At 40.7% G+C, this 14,227-nt stretch overlaps 2 protein-coding genes across 2 annotated transcripts in view; one reads left to right on the top strand and one right to left on the bottom strand.

Annotated features, from left to right (window-relative positions):
* LOC126295336 (phosphatidylinositol N-acetylglucosaminyltransferase subunit A-like) overlaps positions 1 to 5,827 on the bottom strand; it is a 121,454-nt gene extending 115,627 nt beyond the window's left edge. The window contains exons 1-2 of the mRNA XM_049987805.1: positions 5,699 to 5,827; positions 5,349 to 5,505 (exon numbers count right to left, since the gene is read on the bottom strand). Coding sequence (XP_049843762.1) covers positions 5,349 to 5,505; positions 5,699 to 5,715 — 174 coding nt within the window. The 5' untranslated portion in view covers positions 5,716 to 5,827. The remainder of the gene's footprint in view (positions 1 to 5,348; positions 5,506 to 5,698) is intronic.
* A 302-nt stretch (positions 5,828 to 6,129) lies between these two features.
* Positions 6,130 to 14,227, top strand: part of LOC126295335 (E3 ubiquitin-protein ligase MIB2) — a 370,711-nt gene continuing 362,613 nt past the window's right edge. The window contains exon 1 of the mRNA XM_049987804.1: positions 6,130 to 6,529. The gene's annotated coding sequence lies outside the window, so the exon portion shown is untranslated. The remainder of the gene's footprint in view (positions 6,530 to 14,227) is intronic.

The following is a 14,227-nucleotide window of genomic DNA, read 5'->3' as shown; positions in this document are numbered from 1 at the left end:
CCACACAGTCCAGTGAAATTTTTACAACCCAGTAACATCCACTTTGAGAACACACTTTATGAATCTAAACAACAACAACATTTCTGAGCGAGGAAAAAAAAAAAAAAAAAAAAAAAAAAAAAAAAAAAAAAAAAAAAAAAAATGTGATCAAAAAATGTAATATGTTAAAAGGTACATATTGTAGGTGCCCTCTATGCCAAATATAATTCACTCAAAAAGGGTAAAAAAATTTTTTTGTGGTAAGCTTAATGTGGTCTAAACACACACAGAACTCATCTTGCCCATATCAGCCACACACAGTTACATGCACACAAAAATTTGGAAAATTACCTGAAAAACGTGGATTTTCTAAGTGTGGTAGCACAAAAGGGGCAACTGGTATCCAAGCCAAATTTCAAACACTGCATAAGTAGACCATAATATAATATGTGGCAAACTTTCAACTTGTTATTGCAAGGCATTTGTGTACAATAAAAGTTGACTGATGTATTTGGTTAGGTTTCTTTTTAACACGATTTAGCAAATAATAGTGATGATGCAGACAGCTCGCTTCAGATAACGCTGCAGCAATTGTTGGGAACCATTAGGCAACAGAAACTTAAACAATGGTAGTTTTCATGGACAGAATGAGTCATTGTTAGGCAGGAACAACAAAGGAAACAAGCAACAATTACAGGTTACTCATGTTTTTAAGATTCCAGTTCAGACTGGTCAGTACTGTTGTGGAAAGTCAGTATGGAGACAGAAGAGTATACTAGTGGTACTTTTGTTCAAACAAGTTGCAGTATTGGTAGAGCACAAGTATCTGAATGTCGTAAAACAACATATGAAATAAAATGTGGCATTCGATTTATACTGTATGATCTGGATGAATCGGACCAAGATTTGTTGCTATGGAGATCCGGGATATAGCCTGTGGGCACAAGAAGTACAGTTCCAGGAAACTTTAGTGTTTCCTATCATCATATGAAAGTGTTTCTGGATAAGTATTCTTTCCTACAAAGAAGTTGTTTTGATCCATTTCGAATTCATAAGAAGACAGTGAAGTGTAGCCTCAGAGAAATTGATATAAAATCAGTATTGAAAGTGAGTCAGTGCATGGGACTTAACACAAAACCAGGACAAAAGTTATGTTCCAGGTGTGTTAAACTGCAAAAAAATTAAGAATATTCTGATAATTTACATCACAGTGACGAAGACGATCAGCCACCTACAACCACAGCGTAAGAGCAATTAAATACTTCAGTGATTGCTCTTGGTTTGTATCCCATTAAGACACACAAAGTTGGGAAAAGAGACAGGCCCAGGTATAGTAGAAGAAAAGTACAAGAAGCTAAAATGGAATTGAAACACAAAATAGCTGACACACAGATGGTGAAAGAGGAAGAACTATCTGCTCCAAAGGAACAGAAATCATGGCAGAAATGCTCTGATTTGGACAAAATTGTGCACAAATTGAAAGAAAAATGTGCCATGTCCACACACCAGAAAAAGGTAGCTATTCTTACCCTTGCACCTTCCAGTTGGTCTACTGGCTACACTGCAAAGGAATTCAATGTTCACAATATATGGTAAAGCAAGCTAGGAAAATAAAAGCAACCCAAGGAGTGCTTCCGCAACTTCAGCAGGCTCAGGGTAAGCAATTAAGTTCAGAAATAAAGGTGCTAGTGTCGGAGTTTTATGGAAATAATGACTGCATCCGAATAACGCCGGGAGGGGGGGGGGGGCGCCTATGTAACGGTGAAAATGGGAAATGTACATGTACAGATGCAAAAGAGACTGTTGCTATGTAACATATCAGAACTATATGTAGAATTCAAGGACAAGTATCCCAATACCAAAGTAGGTTCATCATATTTTTTCAATCTTCGGCCAAAATGGATTGTGCCTGTAAGTGCAAGGGGCACACACAGTGTTTGTGTATGTGAGACCTATCAAAGTGCTATGCTGATGTTTGCTACTATAAAGGATTCTGGTCTGGATTACAACGGCGCAATGAAGCTGCCAGTGCCAGTGTGCGACATCAGTTCCTACCAGTGCATCACACACAGGTGTGAAAAGTGTCCTAGTACGGCAAATCTTGCCTAACACATGAATAACAAACTGTATGGTAAACTCCTTATGGATGACGAACTTGTTTCTTATAAACAACGGACACACATGGATCACACAAGTCTTGAAACAAAGCAAAGTACAGTGGAAGATTTTGTTGAAACGTGTTGTCAAAGAAACGGACAAACTGACCACACACAGCTTCACAGCAACAGCACAATCGGCTTATCTCCAGTTTTGTAAGGATAATTTGAAATAAGGTGAAATTATAGTAATACTAGACTTTTCTTAAAATTATGCATTTATAGTTCAAGATGCCATCCATGGATATCATTGGGACAACAGTCACGCAACTCTCCAGCCATTTGCAATTTACTAAAGAGGTGAATCAGGTGATGCGTGTCATGAACCTGTCCATTTTTAGTGACTGTTTAATTCATGATGCCATTGCAGTTTGTGCTCACATTCACACTGTCACGGCATATGTGAAAAACAAGCTGCCTCACATACATTTTGTGACATACTTCAGTGATGGGGCAACTAGTCAGTACAAAAACTGTAAAAATCTCAAAAATTTATGCATGCATTACCATGATTTTCAGATTCACGCAGAATGGAATTTTTTCACAACAAGTCGTGGTAAAAATGTATGTGATGGTACTGGTGCTACCATTAAGCGCATGGCATCACGAGCTAGTCTGCAGCACCCTACAGAAGGTCACATTCTAACTAACACCTCTTCAATTATTTACCTGGGTACAGAAAAATATCTCTGGCATACAATCACTCAATGTTTCAAAAGACGAGGTGAAATCAGTGTAAGAGTTGCTAAAAAACAGACTAGAACATGTTAAAACTGTTGCGGCCACAAGGAGCCATCATCACTTCTCTCCAGTGGACTCTGACAATGTGCAGATGAGCAGACAGTCTGGTTGTAACTATAGGTTCATGCACAACTTGTGTCTTCACAGTGTGTGTGACTCAGGATTCAGAAGCAAAAGCAGCAACATACAACCAGTTTGCTATGTTATTACTGTTTATGATGACAAATGGTACTTATTGTGTGTTGCGGAGTGCTTTGAAGCAGAAGGTGATGTATTTGTGAACTTCATGGCACCAGCAGGACCAGCAAGATCATTTCATTGGCCACGTTTGGCAGACAGGTGTTGGATTCCTTTTGAACATATTCTTATGACAGTTCCAGTTCCTGCCACAGTGTCAGGAAGACAGTATAATTTGCCACTCAACGTACAGAGTACAGTAACTTAAGTGTGGGAGAACTACTATTCGAAGCACAATCAACTGGTTTTTAGCAGTTAAGGTGCAGTAAACATTAATGATAGGTTGTGTTAATCTGCCTATATGTTGTTGCTTAGTGATTAAACAGTTGTGGGAGAGGATAAGAAGAGGCAGAAAAGTTTATGATATGTTTTTACAAAATTGTGTTGTGGAACAATGGCCACATTACCAAATACATCTGTCAACTTCCATTGTACACAAATTTCTTGCAATAACACGCTGAAATTTTGAGATATATATCATTATGCTCTACTTATGCAGTGTGTGAAATTTGGCTTGGATATCACTTATCCCTTTTGTGCTACCACACTTAGAAAATCCATGTTTTTCAGGTAATTTTTCCATTTTTTGCATTTTCGTGTGCATGTAACTTAGTTTTTGTGACTGATATGGGCATGATGAGTTCTGTGTGTGTTTAGGCCACATTAAGATCACCACAAAGAAATTTATACCCTTTTTGAGTGAATTATATTTGGCATAGAGGACACCTACAATATGTACCTTTTAACATATTACATTCTTTAAATCACATTTTGAAATTTTTTATTTTCCTTCAGAAATATGTTGTTGGTGTTTTGATTCATGGAGTGTGTTCTCTAAATGGATGTTACTGGGTTGTAAAAATTTCACTGGACTGTGTGGAATAGTTCCAAAGTTATTAAGACCTGAAGTTGGGTCCGAAGATAGATTGCCAGATGCGAGTTGCAATTTCTGGATCACACTGCCACTTTCTTTCACAAGTCATAATTCTGGAACTAATTGGCAAGGGAAACACTTTGTAAGCAAGTGCTCCACACACGGTAGAATTAGTATACTGAATTTCAGTCAAATCTGAGACTATGAGCTGGAGCCCCTGGTTGAACTGACATGGAATGCAAAGTGGCCACTTTGAACATCATCTCTAAAATGAATGGTGCTCACATGTGTATGTAATGACTCTGAAGGTAAGCCTGTACACCAAATACACAGAATGGAATTTGTGTTTGTAGCATAATGTGCAATCTAGTCTAGCCTACTAGTGTGTTTTTTGTACCTCACTGGATACAGACGAAGTTACTCTAGCCACTATATTTTTTATAGGATTTATCTATGTCATGGATGAAACAAAGTGGCCATTTACATCAGTAAGAAGTTCATGTTCTGTCTTAACATTTAATTACAGGTAACATTAACAGAAAGAAATACACAAGGTGCCACAGTGGGGAGGTGTAAATTGTATCCAATTTGCTGTATTAACTGAAAAAAGGTTTGGCATGAGTATGACCAACATAAGAGAACCTGCATATCCATTCTCCAAAGCATTTCCTTATGCCACTGAACTAATATAACAGCTCCAGCACAGTGCAGAGTTCATGCTACCACCTTTTGGCCATGCTGCACATGGTTACAGCATTGCTGGAGCATTGTTTTTTTTTTTTTTTTAATCACATTACTATTAGACCTATTTGCAGGACTAGGTTTTGCTAGATACCCCTTTGTCTTGAATTGGTGTAATGAATTGCACAATGAGACTTTTTTTCTTTCACCCAGTATATCTGATTACTGTAATGTAAATGGGAAATAACATGGACTGATTTCACACCAATGAAAAAGAAAACCAACAAACTAGAAATGCAGTAAGATGCTATCTATGAAGTTTTGAAGCCAAGCTTTTTGAACTTCCAGTACACCTAATTTTCGAAACTGTACTACTACCTATAAGATTCACCACAAGTGCAATTTCTTTTCCTTCCCACTGCATCTTGCCAGAATAAGATGTATTATTATTCTCACAGCTATATATTTATATTTAAACATTTGCATTTAGTATATAGGTGAACTCAAATGTTGCAAGTGATGATTAGATAATTACATGGCCACTTACTAACGAATTAGTTCTAACAGGATAATACATTATGGTTCTAGATGGGCAAGTATTAACGTAGGCCTAATAGGTAAAATTGTAATATGAAACATTTGATCTACGAAAAATGCTTGCTTTATCTCGACGAACTTACCTTGAGTCCATTTGTCATGTATCTGACACCTTTACGATTACCGTAAGAGTGGGTTAGAACAATCACTTTGTGCCCGCGAGCAATGAGACACTGTGACAGGTTGTAAATGTGTTCCTCCACTCCTCCCATGTTCGGGTAGAAGAAATCAGATGCCATGCTGGAAATGTAGAAACAAGTGTTGTCAGCAGTGTCTGTTTATGCGGCTACGATTACTTCCTTATTCTTTCTAGTTAGCTCTGCAGATAGACAATTGAACACATGTTCTGCCTCAAGTACCAGATTATCCAGTTACGATTGTGACACTTTTTTTGCGGACTATTTGCTTTACACTGATTATCGATTATACTTACCAGATCCTATGTCTCATTCTACAGACGTCGTCAACTCCTTTGTCACCTTTCTTTCCGGTAAATCATGCCTGCAACCTATAAATCCCTGTTATTTCCTCTCTTTCAAACTCGGCCCGTAATCTCCAACTGACACTAACACACCCCTTGATTACCGTGTACACAGTCAAAGATTCAAAGACGAAGTAATAAAACACCTCAGTCCTCACAGAGATGACTAGCATCAACAGTACGGTTTCAAAATAGTGGCTCCTTACATCTGACAGGAGCGGAAGATGAGGTGGAAACCACATGTCTAGCAATCTCAAGATACACGAAGAAAAAAGTCCGAATACGTTAAGTTATTATAATAAAGACTTATTTTTCTATCTGTAATTTGGTCTTCCTCAGATGTGGCCATGTTGGAACAGTTGCAAACAGAAAAGCAAAATGCGAAAAGCTAGCTAGCATTGCACAGCACATGAAAGTTCTAGCAGATTTCACTGGGAAGGACCTCTAGCGATAATTATGCAAGTGCCCTCTGAATCCGTTTGGAATGCTTGTTTTAACGAGCAGAAATTTGAAAGTTTGTTTTGTGTTATGCTGCTTATAAAGCATTGCAAACAACGGGAGGAATGATTGGATTTTCCGCTTGCCTGACGTAAGTTTTGTATCATGTGGTAGTGTTGTGAAAGCGGAAACAATTGAAGGAAGTACTGTCAAGTGAGGATGAACCCCGGGGAGTAATATGTCAATCAATTTACGTCAGTATAAAGAAGATGATAAGTTGGCTCTGTCAGAACGGTTCACATTTGCTAGTATTCTAAAAGTGTTTTGTGGCACAAGTTCACTGTAGTAAGTACACATTGCTCTTTTTCCACAGTGATACATAACCTTAGCGTGGCGTCCTTTGATGCATGTGTATTGTTTACTACATTGATTTCACATATTTGTCATCTGTTCATGTAAATTTGATTTAACTGCGCAATGAATCACGCGTGACGACCTTGTATACGTTGTAAGATATATAGACCAAAATAGTCCAAACTAGTTGCACTACTACAAATATAACAGAAGAAAGTATTAGACTCCCTTTATAAATGTCAAATCCCGAACGGTAGTGCGATTTCTACTGTTTTTAACAGGCCTGATGTATTGTGCTTGTATTTTCTGCATTCTTACGTGGCATTGCATTAACAAGCCGTGTTATTTTCTACATACATTTTTCTTTTCCATCCATGACGACTCTGGAATACACGGAGAGAGAAAACAGTACTGTCAGCTGTCTATATTAACTGAAATTAGCGAACCATCCCATTTTTGAAATTCGGAGCAATTGTTTGTCGAACTCATTGATAGTAAAATTTTCATTCTAAAAGATTTTACCACTTCTGTTAAACAGTAACATAAAATTTTAACTGTATATCCTTCCCATGCCCAGAAAAGCATAAGACAATTTTTTGTGTGCTGTTGCATGTACTTTAATATTAACTGAGGTGCAAATTGTAGTTAAGTTTAACATTGAATTTAGATGATATGACTCTCTCCTTTTGAATGGTACTGGGGCTCTATACGCTAATGCTGCACGAGTTGAAATATAATTGTTATGTTGGATTCCAGAAACAAGACAGAATGTTTTCTCTTCTGGGCTAACATAATGCACTCATAAGTAAAGTGTTATTATCCTATTTATGTGTTTTAAATGTGTTGGCCTTAATAGGTACAGTCCCATTGAAGGTGGTGTGGTTGCACCTTCCTGTGAGCCAACCAGCCTTGGAGATCTCATGTATATTGGGAACTAAGGTGCAACATGACTTTTTCAGATAAACAGTGTGGTCTACGCCAATGTCACTTCTGTTGCTTTGCAAAAAATTAAAACACTGACAAAAGAAATGATTTTGTAAACATCACAATCTACAAATGTAATAATATAAATTAAATATTTGATGTTCTGCACTTCTAATGAAAAATTCTTAGTTGGCTTGCTAAGTGTTTGTGAATTTGTGATTCAAGAACACACACTTTTGCTTGATATCAGATGATACGTTAGGTGAAGGATATAATGTTGATTCATTCATTCATTCTGTTCTGTGAACTGCCATCAAGACCATAAAATTTCAGAAATCTTGAGTAAGGTACTGTATAGGCCTACACTTACAAAATACAAGTAGACCATGAAAACTTAATCAGTACACTGTAACAACAATAAAATATCAATTCTGCTTATTGCTATTCATTTTTGTTGTTGTGTTCAGTCAAAAGATTAATTTGATGCAGCTCTCCACACGTCTCTATCCTATGCAAACCTCTTCATTTCCAAATAACTACTGTAACTTACATCCATTTGAACCCCTAATAGGGCTCACATTGCTTTTGTATTTGCTTAGCTAACACAAGGCACCCACCCTTTCAATGATACTTCCATTTCCATTGGTGCCAACAATGCTTCTATTTGGTTTGTGATTTTGGATAGTTGTCCCTTGTCCTCTTCCCCCCCCCCCCCCTTCCCTTTGTACTCTATACAACTTTTCATCCTTCATAACATGGTCTCCATTCTTGGGTTTGATATATCATTCCTATCCAAAATTTTACATTTTATAGAAGCACACATCATGTGAGAAAGGTTATCCAATGTAGTGTACATTCCACATCTTATGCCTTTCTATCTTTGCACCCTTCCTTTCAGGCAAAGGTACTAGAGCGGGAACCCAACACAATAGCCATTATGTTGTGGGATGGGGGTGGGGGGAGTGGTTGGTCAAGTATCCACACGGTGGTAGCCCTCCTGACCACATAGAGATTGTACTACTGTTGCCTGTGGTGAAAACTCCCTATGTTTGCCAAGGAGTGTATGCCTGTCCTGGCTGGGGCACGGGGACTCTGGGTAACAGTTAATGCTTACTCAGAAAGGTAACCATTGCCGTGACTGCATGGTGCCCAAGGGGAGAGCCTCCTTCAGAGTGGGTGGCACCAAGGCAGATGACGTGCAAATGAAGTGACTCACTTTCCTCAGGTGGTGGCCACCTGTCCCCAACTGTCTCTTCTGACAGAAAGAATTACTGATGACTAACTGACAACCTCAGCTGCCGACAGGTGTTGTTGTTGTACCTCGATGTGGACAGCTGAAAATGTGTGCCCTAACCGGGATCTCCTGCTTACTTGACAGATGCTCTATCCATGTGAGCCACCGAGGACACAGACGAATAGCGCGACTGCAGGGACTTATCCCTTGCACGCTTCCCGTGAGACTCACATTCCCAACGGTCCACAATGCTACATATGTATTGTACCTTATAGACATTTGCCCACCCACTCATTACTTGTGCACACTTTGGCGATTCCCGTAAGAGTTTGGGCAGCCTGTGCGCATTCGCACAGACGAAGGTCAATGGCTGGGTAGCCTTTAACTATATATACGAAGACAGTAACTTGTTCTCGAAAGAACAGTTATGTTGATGACCGTGCAGCTTTTCTCTGGAATAAATGACCTCAATGTGCAGAGCTGAAAATGTGTGCCCCGAGTCCCTGTCGGGGCACACATTTTCAGCTGTCCACATCAAGGTATAACAAAAACACCTGTAGGCAGCTCAGGTTGTCAGTTAGTCATCATTTATGTGGAGTCATATGACCCCACAGTATTTCCTTCCCAGTCCTTTTAGGACCAATGGTGATTCTGTTTTGGCCACAATGTCATTATTCTTTGTTGAACACCTTGAGGAAAGGTTTGGGGAAGTAGCAGAAATTTTGAAAAATTGCCCGAGGAGAGAGGGACAAAAAGAATATCTCAGAGATGGAGGAGGTTCCATTCGTCCCTGTGCCACTGGACCCCGTATGTTCCGACTCTGTACTTGTGGCGGAGTTCTCAGGCCCCCCCCCCCTGTCGTATCAGATCCCTCCTCACAACCTGCTTCAAAACCAAAGTATATCGATGCTGTATCTTCACAATCGGTGGCAGCAGGTGACCCTGAGGTGTGACTTGCCTCCTTCGCTCCCCCCCCCCCCCCTCCCCTCACCAGATACCAATAGGGCTATCCTTCAGTGGAACTGTAGCATTTTTTTCCACCTTCTCGCTGATTACAATACCTCTTATGCATTTGCCTTGCTTTCTGCATTGCCCTATAGCAGACTTGGTTCCCAGCATTGCGAACTCCTACCCTTGACACAAGAAGATAGTAGAAGCTTTCGAAATGTGGTGCTTCAGAAGAATGCTGAAGATTAGATGGGTAGATCACATAACTAATGAGGAGGTATTGAATAGAATTGGGAAGAAGAGAAGTTTGTGGCACAACTTGGCTAGAAGAAGGGATCGGTTGGTAGGACATGTTCTGAGGCATCAAGGGATCACCAACTTAGTATTGGAGGGGAGTGTGGAGGGTAAAAATCGTAGAGGGAGACCAAGAGATGAATACACTAAGCAGATTCAGAAGGATGTAGGTTGCAGTAAGTACTGGGAGGTGAAGAAGCTTGCACAGGATAGAGCAGCATGGAGAGCTGCATCAAAACAGTCTCAGGACTGAAGACCACAACAACTACAACCCTTAACAGCCACCTTGGCTATTTTATGAATTGAACTGACTCTGACAGAGCATCAGATAGAGTTTGCACATACATCCTGGACTATGTCTAGAGTGAGCATGTGACGACTTTGGAGGCTGTGGCAATTCGTGTGAGGAGTCAGTGGATTTTACCCTCTGCAATGTGCGTCTCCCGTCCAATGGTGAAGTGTCTTTGAATGTGTTGTGCCACTGATTTCTCAGCTCCACCCACCCTCCCTCATTTTGGGCAACCTCAATACCCACAACCCTTTGGGGGATGGAACTACAACCACTGGCCAGGGTAAACCTATCGAGCACAGGTTGCGGCAAACCTAACGAAACTATGCTTGCAGAGCTCGATCTTCTTCTCTTGAATACCGGTACCCCCCACACACATCAGTGTGGAACTTTTTGGCTATTAGTCTTTCCATTTGCATCCCTGGTCTTCTCCACTTCATCCATTGGAGAGTCTATTATGACCAGTGTGACTGATTATTTTCTGACCGTCTGATTCCTTCCTCAGTGTCACTCACTGGGCTTTCACCCGGATGAACTCTTTAAGAGTGCTGCTCTGCCATCACTCTAAACACACCACCACATGGAGGTATCAATGCTACTGTCTAGAGAACAACCTGAACCATTCTATTGGCAACAGACTTAGCAATCGGAGGGTGGACTTAAGAAATTATTGTGGTCATTAGGGACTGCAGACAGGGTCTCCAATGCCATAAGTGACATCCATTGATGGAGCACCTTGATGCCTTTAAAAGGTTCTGTGTCTGGGTCCGCCACCTAATAAAATGACAGAAACGAGATCACACCCCTCCTTCATAGGTTTGGGCAAAAGTTTTACTCTCGACCAAACTATCAGCTTCCAACGTAACCTAGATTTTGGTCAATGCTGCCCAAGAGATTTTTTGTTGTCTTTGCCAACTAACAACAAAACTGTGAATATATGACCAAAAGGTGATGTCACAACGCCTATTAACATTATGCCGATAACTGTTATTATACACTATGTGATCAAAACTATCTGGACACCTGGCTGAAAATGACTTACAAGCTCGTGGCAACCCTCAATTGGTAATGGTATAGTTCAGTATGGTGTTGGTCCACCCTCCCACCCTTAGGCTTGATGACAGCTTCCACTCTTGCAGGTGTACTTTCAGTCAGGTACTGGAAGGTTTCTTGGGGATGGCAGCCCATTCTTTGTGGAGTGCTGCACTGAGGAGAGGTATCGATTTTGGTCAGTGAAGCCTGGCACGAAGTCGGCATTCCAAAACATCCCAAAAGTGTTCTATAGGATTCGGGTCAGGACTCTGTGCAGGCCAGTCCATTACAGGAATGCTACTGTCGTGTAACCACTCCGCCACAGGCCCTGAATTATGAACAGGTGCTCGATTGTGTTGAAAGATACAATCGCGATCCCCGAATTGCTCTTCAAAGGTGGGAAGCAAGAAGGTGCTTTTAAAGTCAATTCTGGCCTGTGCTGTGATAGTGCCACACGAAACAACAAGAGGTGCAAGCCCCCTTCATGGAAAACACGGTCACACCGTAACACCATCTCCTCTGAATTTTATTGTTGACACAACGCGCGGTGGCAGATGACGTTCACTGGGAATTCGCAATACTCGCACCTTGCCATCAGATTTGTACATTGTGTACCATGATTTGTCACTCCCCACAACGTTTACGCTCCTTACGCCAAGCGAGGCTTTGTTTGGCATTTACCGGTGTGATGTGTGACTTATGAGCAGCTGCTCGAACATGAAATCCAAGTTTTCTCACCTCCCGCCTAACAGTCATAGTACTCGCAGTGGATCCTGATGCAGTTTGGAATTCCTGTGTGATGGTCCGGACAGATGTCTGCCCATCGCACATTAAGACTCTCCTCAACTGTCAGCCCTCTCTGTCAGTCAGCAGACAAGATCAGCCTGTATGCTTTTGTGCTGTACATGTCCCTTCACCTTTTCACTTCAGTAACACACAGAAAACTGTGTACGTAGGGATGTTTTGGAGTGTGGAAATCCCGCATACAGACTTATGACACAAGTGACACCCAATCAACTGACCACATTCAAAGTCCACGAGTTCTGCGGAGCACCCGATTTTGCTCTCCCACAATGTCTAATGACTACTGAGGTTGATGATATGGAGTACGTGGCAGTAGTTGGCAGCACAATGCACCTAATATGTAAAAGTATGTTTTTGGGGGTGTCCTGATACTTTTGATCATATAGTGTATAAGCTTATACTTTTTCCATCTGTTTGGCAGCACTTGAAGAAAACAGGAATGATGGATATTTTTTACCACCATTATTAATGCTTCACTCCACCAGCAGTATATTAAGTACGTGTTGCACATAATAATGCAATGCAGAAATAATTTTGTTTCAAAATCCAGATTAAAACAGTTTGCCTCAAGATGAAAATTTCCTTGAGAAAACTGTAAATTTATGCTGCAGAATTACTGTCCGGCAGTTACTGTCAGAATAACTACTAATACTTCTGTAAGCAGGAGTATTGTTGTGTATCTTTGTTCTGTTATCTGCTTTTCACCAGTACTGTAAATATGTCTACTGACGTAAATAGTGCCCAGCAATTGTGTCCCATAATTTTTGAACTATTTTGACATGTACAGGATGTCCCCAAAGGAACAATTCATTTACATGGAAAACACTTTTAAGACAACAGGAGCACATATGAGGCAACAGAAATCATCGAAGTTCATTGTGCCCAACATGCAAATCAGACCCTGTTTCCACTGTACCCTGGAACGGGCTCGATAATTGATTATGTGTGGTGTGTTAAATGTCTCAACAATCCAGTCACACAGCTGACACAGGCTAATGATTTTTAACCCCGTACAAGTGAAACTTGATGTAACCTTGTGTGTAGAATGGTACAGGGGTATGGTCACGAGAACACGGAGCTCACATACACGCTGAATCCCTACCGACCCACCATCCAGGGAACTTGCAGAGTTAATTCTGAACAGTGAGAGCAAAATTGAGAGCAGCCATGCCCTACCAGTGTGCAACAGACTTCTGAATTCCATTTGACTTCAATTGCGTTTCCAGGAGAAGCTTGAGCACATAGAGTTACCTGGTATCTGTTATTGTTGACTCTGGAAAAAGAATGGTTTCTAAATATTAGTCTGGGTCATGCGTAGCCCTGTCCCCAACTTCTGATCTCACTGTCGCGTTCTCGCATCCCGAGTACGAGGTTCCAGGTTCGATTCCCGGCAGGGTCGGCAATTTTTCCCTGCCTCGAGATGACTGGGTGTGTGTGTTTTCCTCATCATTCGTGAAAGTGGCAAGATTGGATTGAGCAAAGTTTGGGACATTGTACGAGTGCTGATAATCGCAGAGTTGAGTGCCCCACAAACTAAACATCATCGTAATACCTAGCTATGTTCAGTTTTGGGGGTGTTACTCTCCCATTTTGCCACCTCATGAGGACTGTTATCAGCCTGTAAGCGGCAGTTGTGGTCGTTTACAAAACAACACGTTGTAAAACATGGCCTTGTCTGTGCAGAGGAGTTATCTAACAGGTTTTCACTTTGTGCGACCTCCAAATGTCGCCACTCATTTCCGTACAAGTGGTGCAATCTTTCTGCTCCAGGTGATGTGTTACCCGAATATCACGTACCATACTCATTACAGGCAATCGAGATAACTTTGTACCACTTTCTAAAAATACTGGACACAGGATAAGGAATAGACATTGAAATGTTTTGCATCTATAGTTACCGAGTGTTTGGAAAGTGAAATGTATGCTAACTGTGCACTACTAGAGTAAAATTTCAGTTTTAATGCTGGTACATACTTACAGTTTCATTCAGTATAACTTTAGATTGAGAATTTTTCCAATATCTAATGCTCTGGGTAAATTTAGATAGTGCCAGAAGGAAATCAGGTCTTAATAGGAAGTAAAAACAAACGGTGGTAATTCAGTACTACTGGTTTACTTTGAAATCGAGATAAATGTATTGACATTGCACTGTTCAAGTTAAATC

This window comes from Schistocerca gregaria, chromosome 11 (assembly GCF_023897955.1).
Source record: "Schistocerca gregaria isolate iqSchGreg1 chromosome 11, iqSchGreg1.2, whole genome shotgun sequence".
In the NCBI taxonomy this organism is placed as follows: Eukaryota; Metazoa; Arthropoda; class Insecta; order Orthoptera; family Acrididae; genus Schistocerca; species Schistocerca gregaria.
The sequence above is the reverse complement of the archived record's forward strand: the minus strand, read 5'-3'. Positions and strand labels throughout refer to the sequence as shown.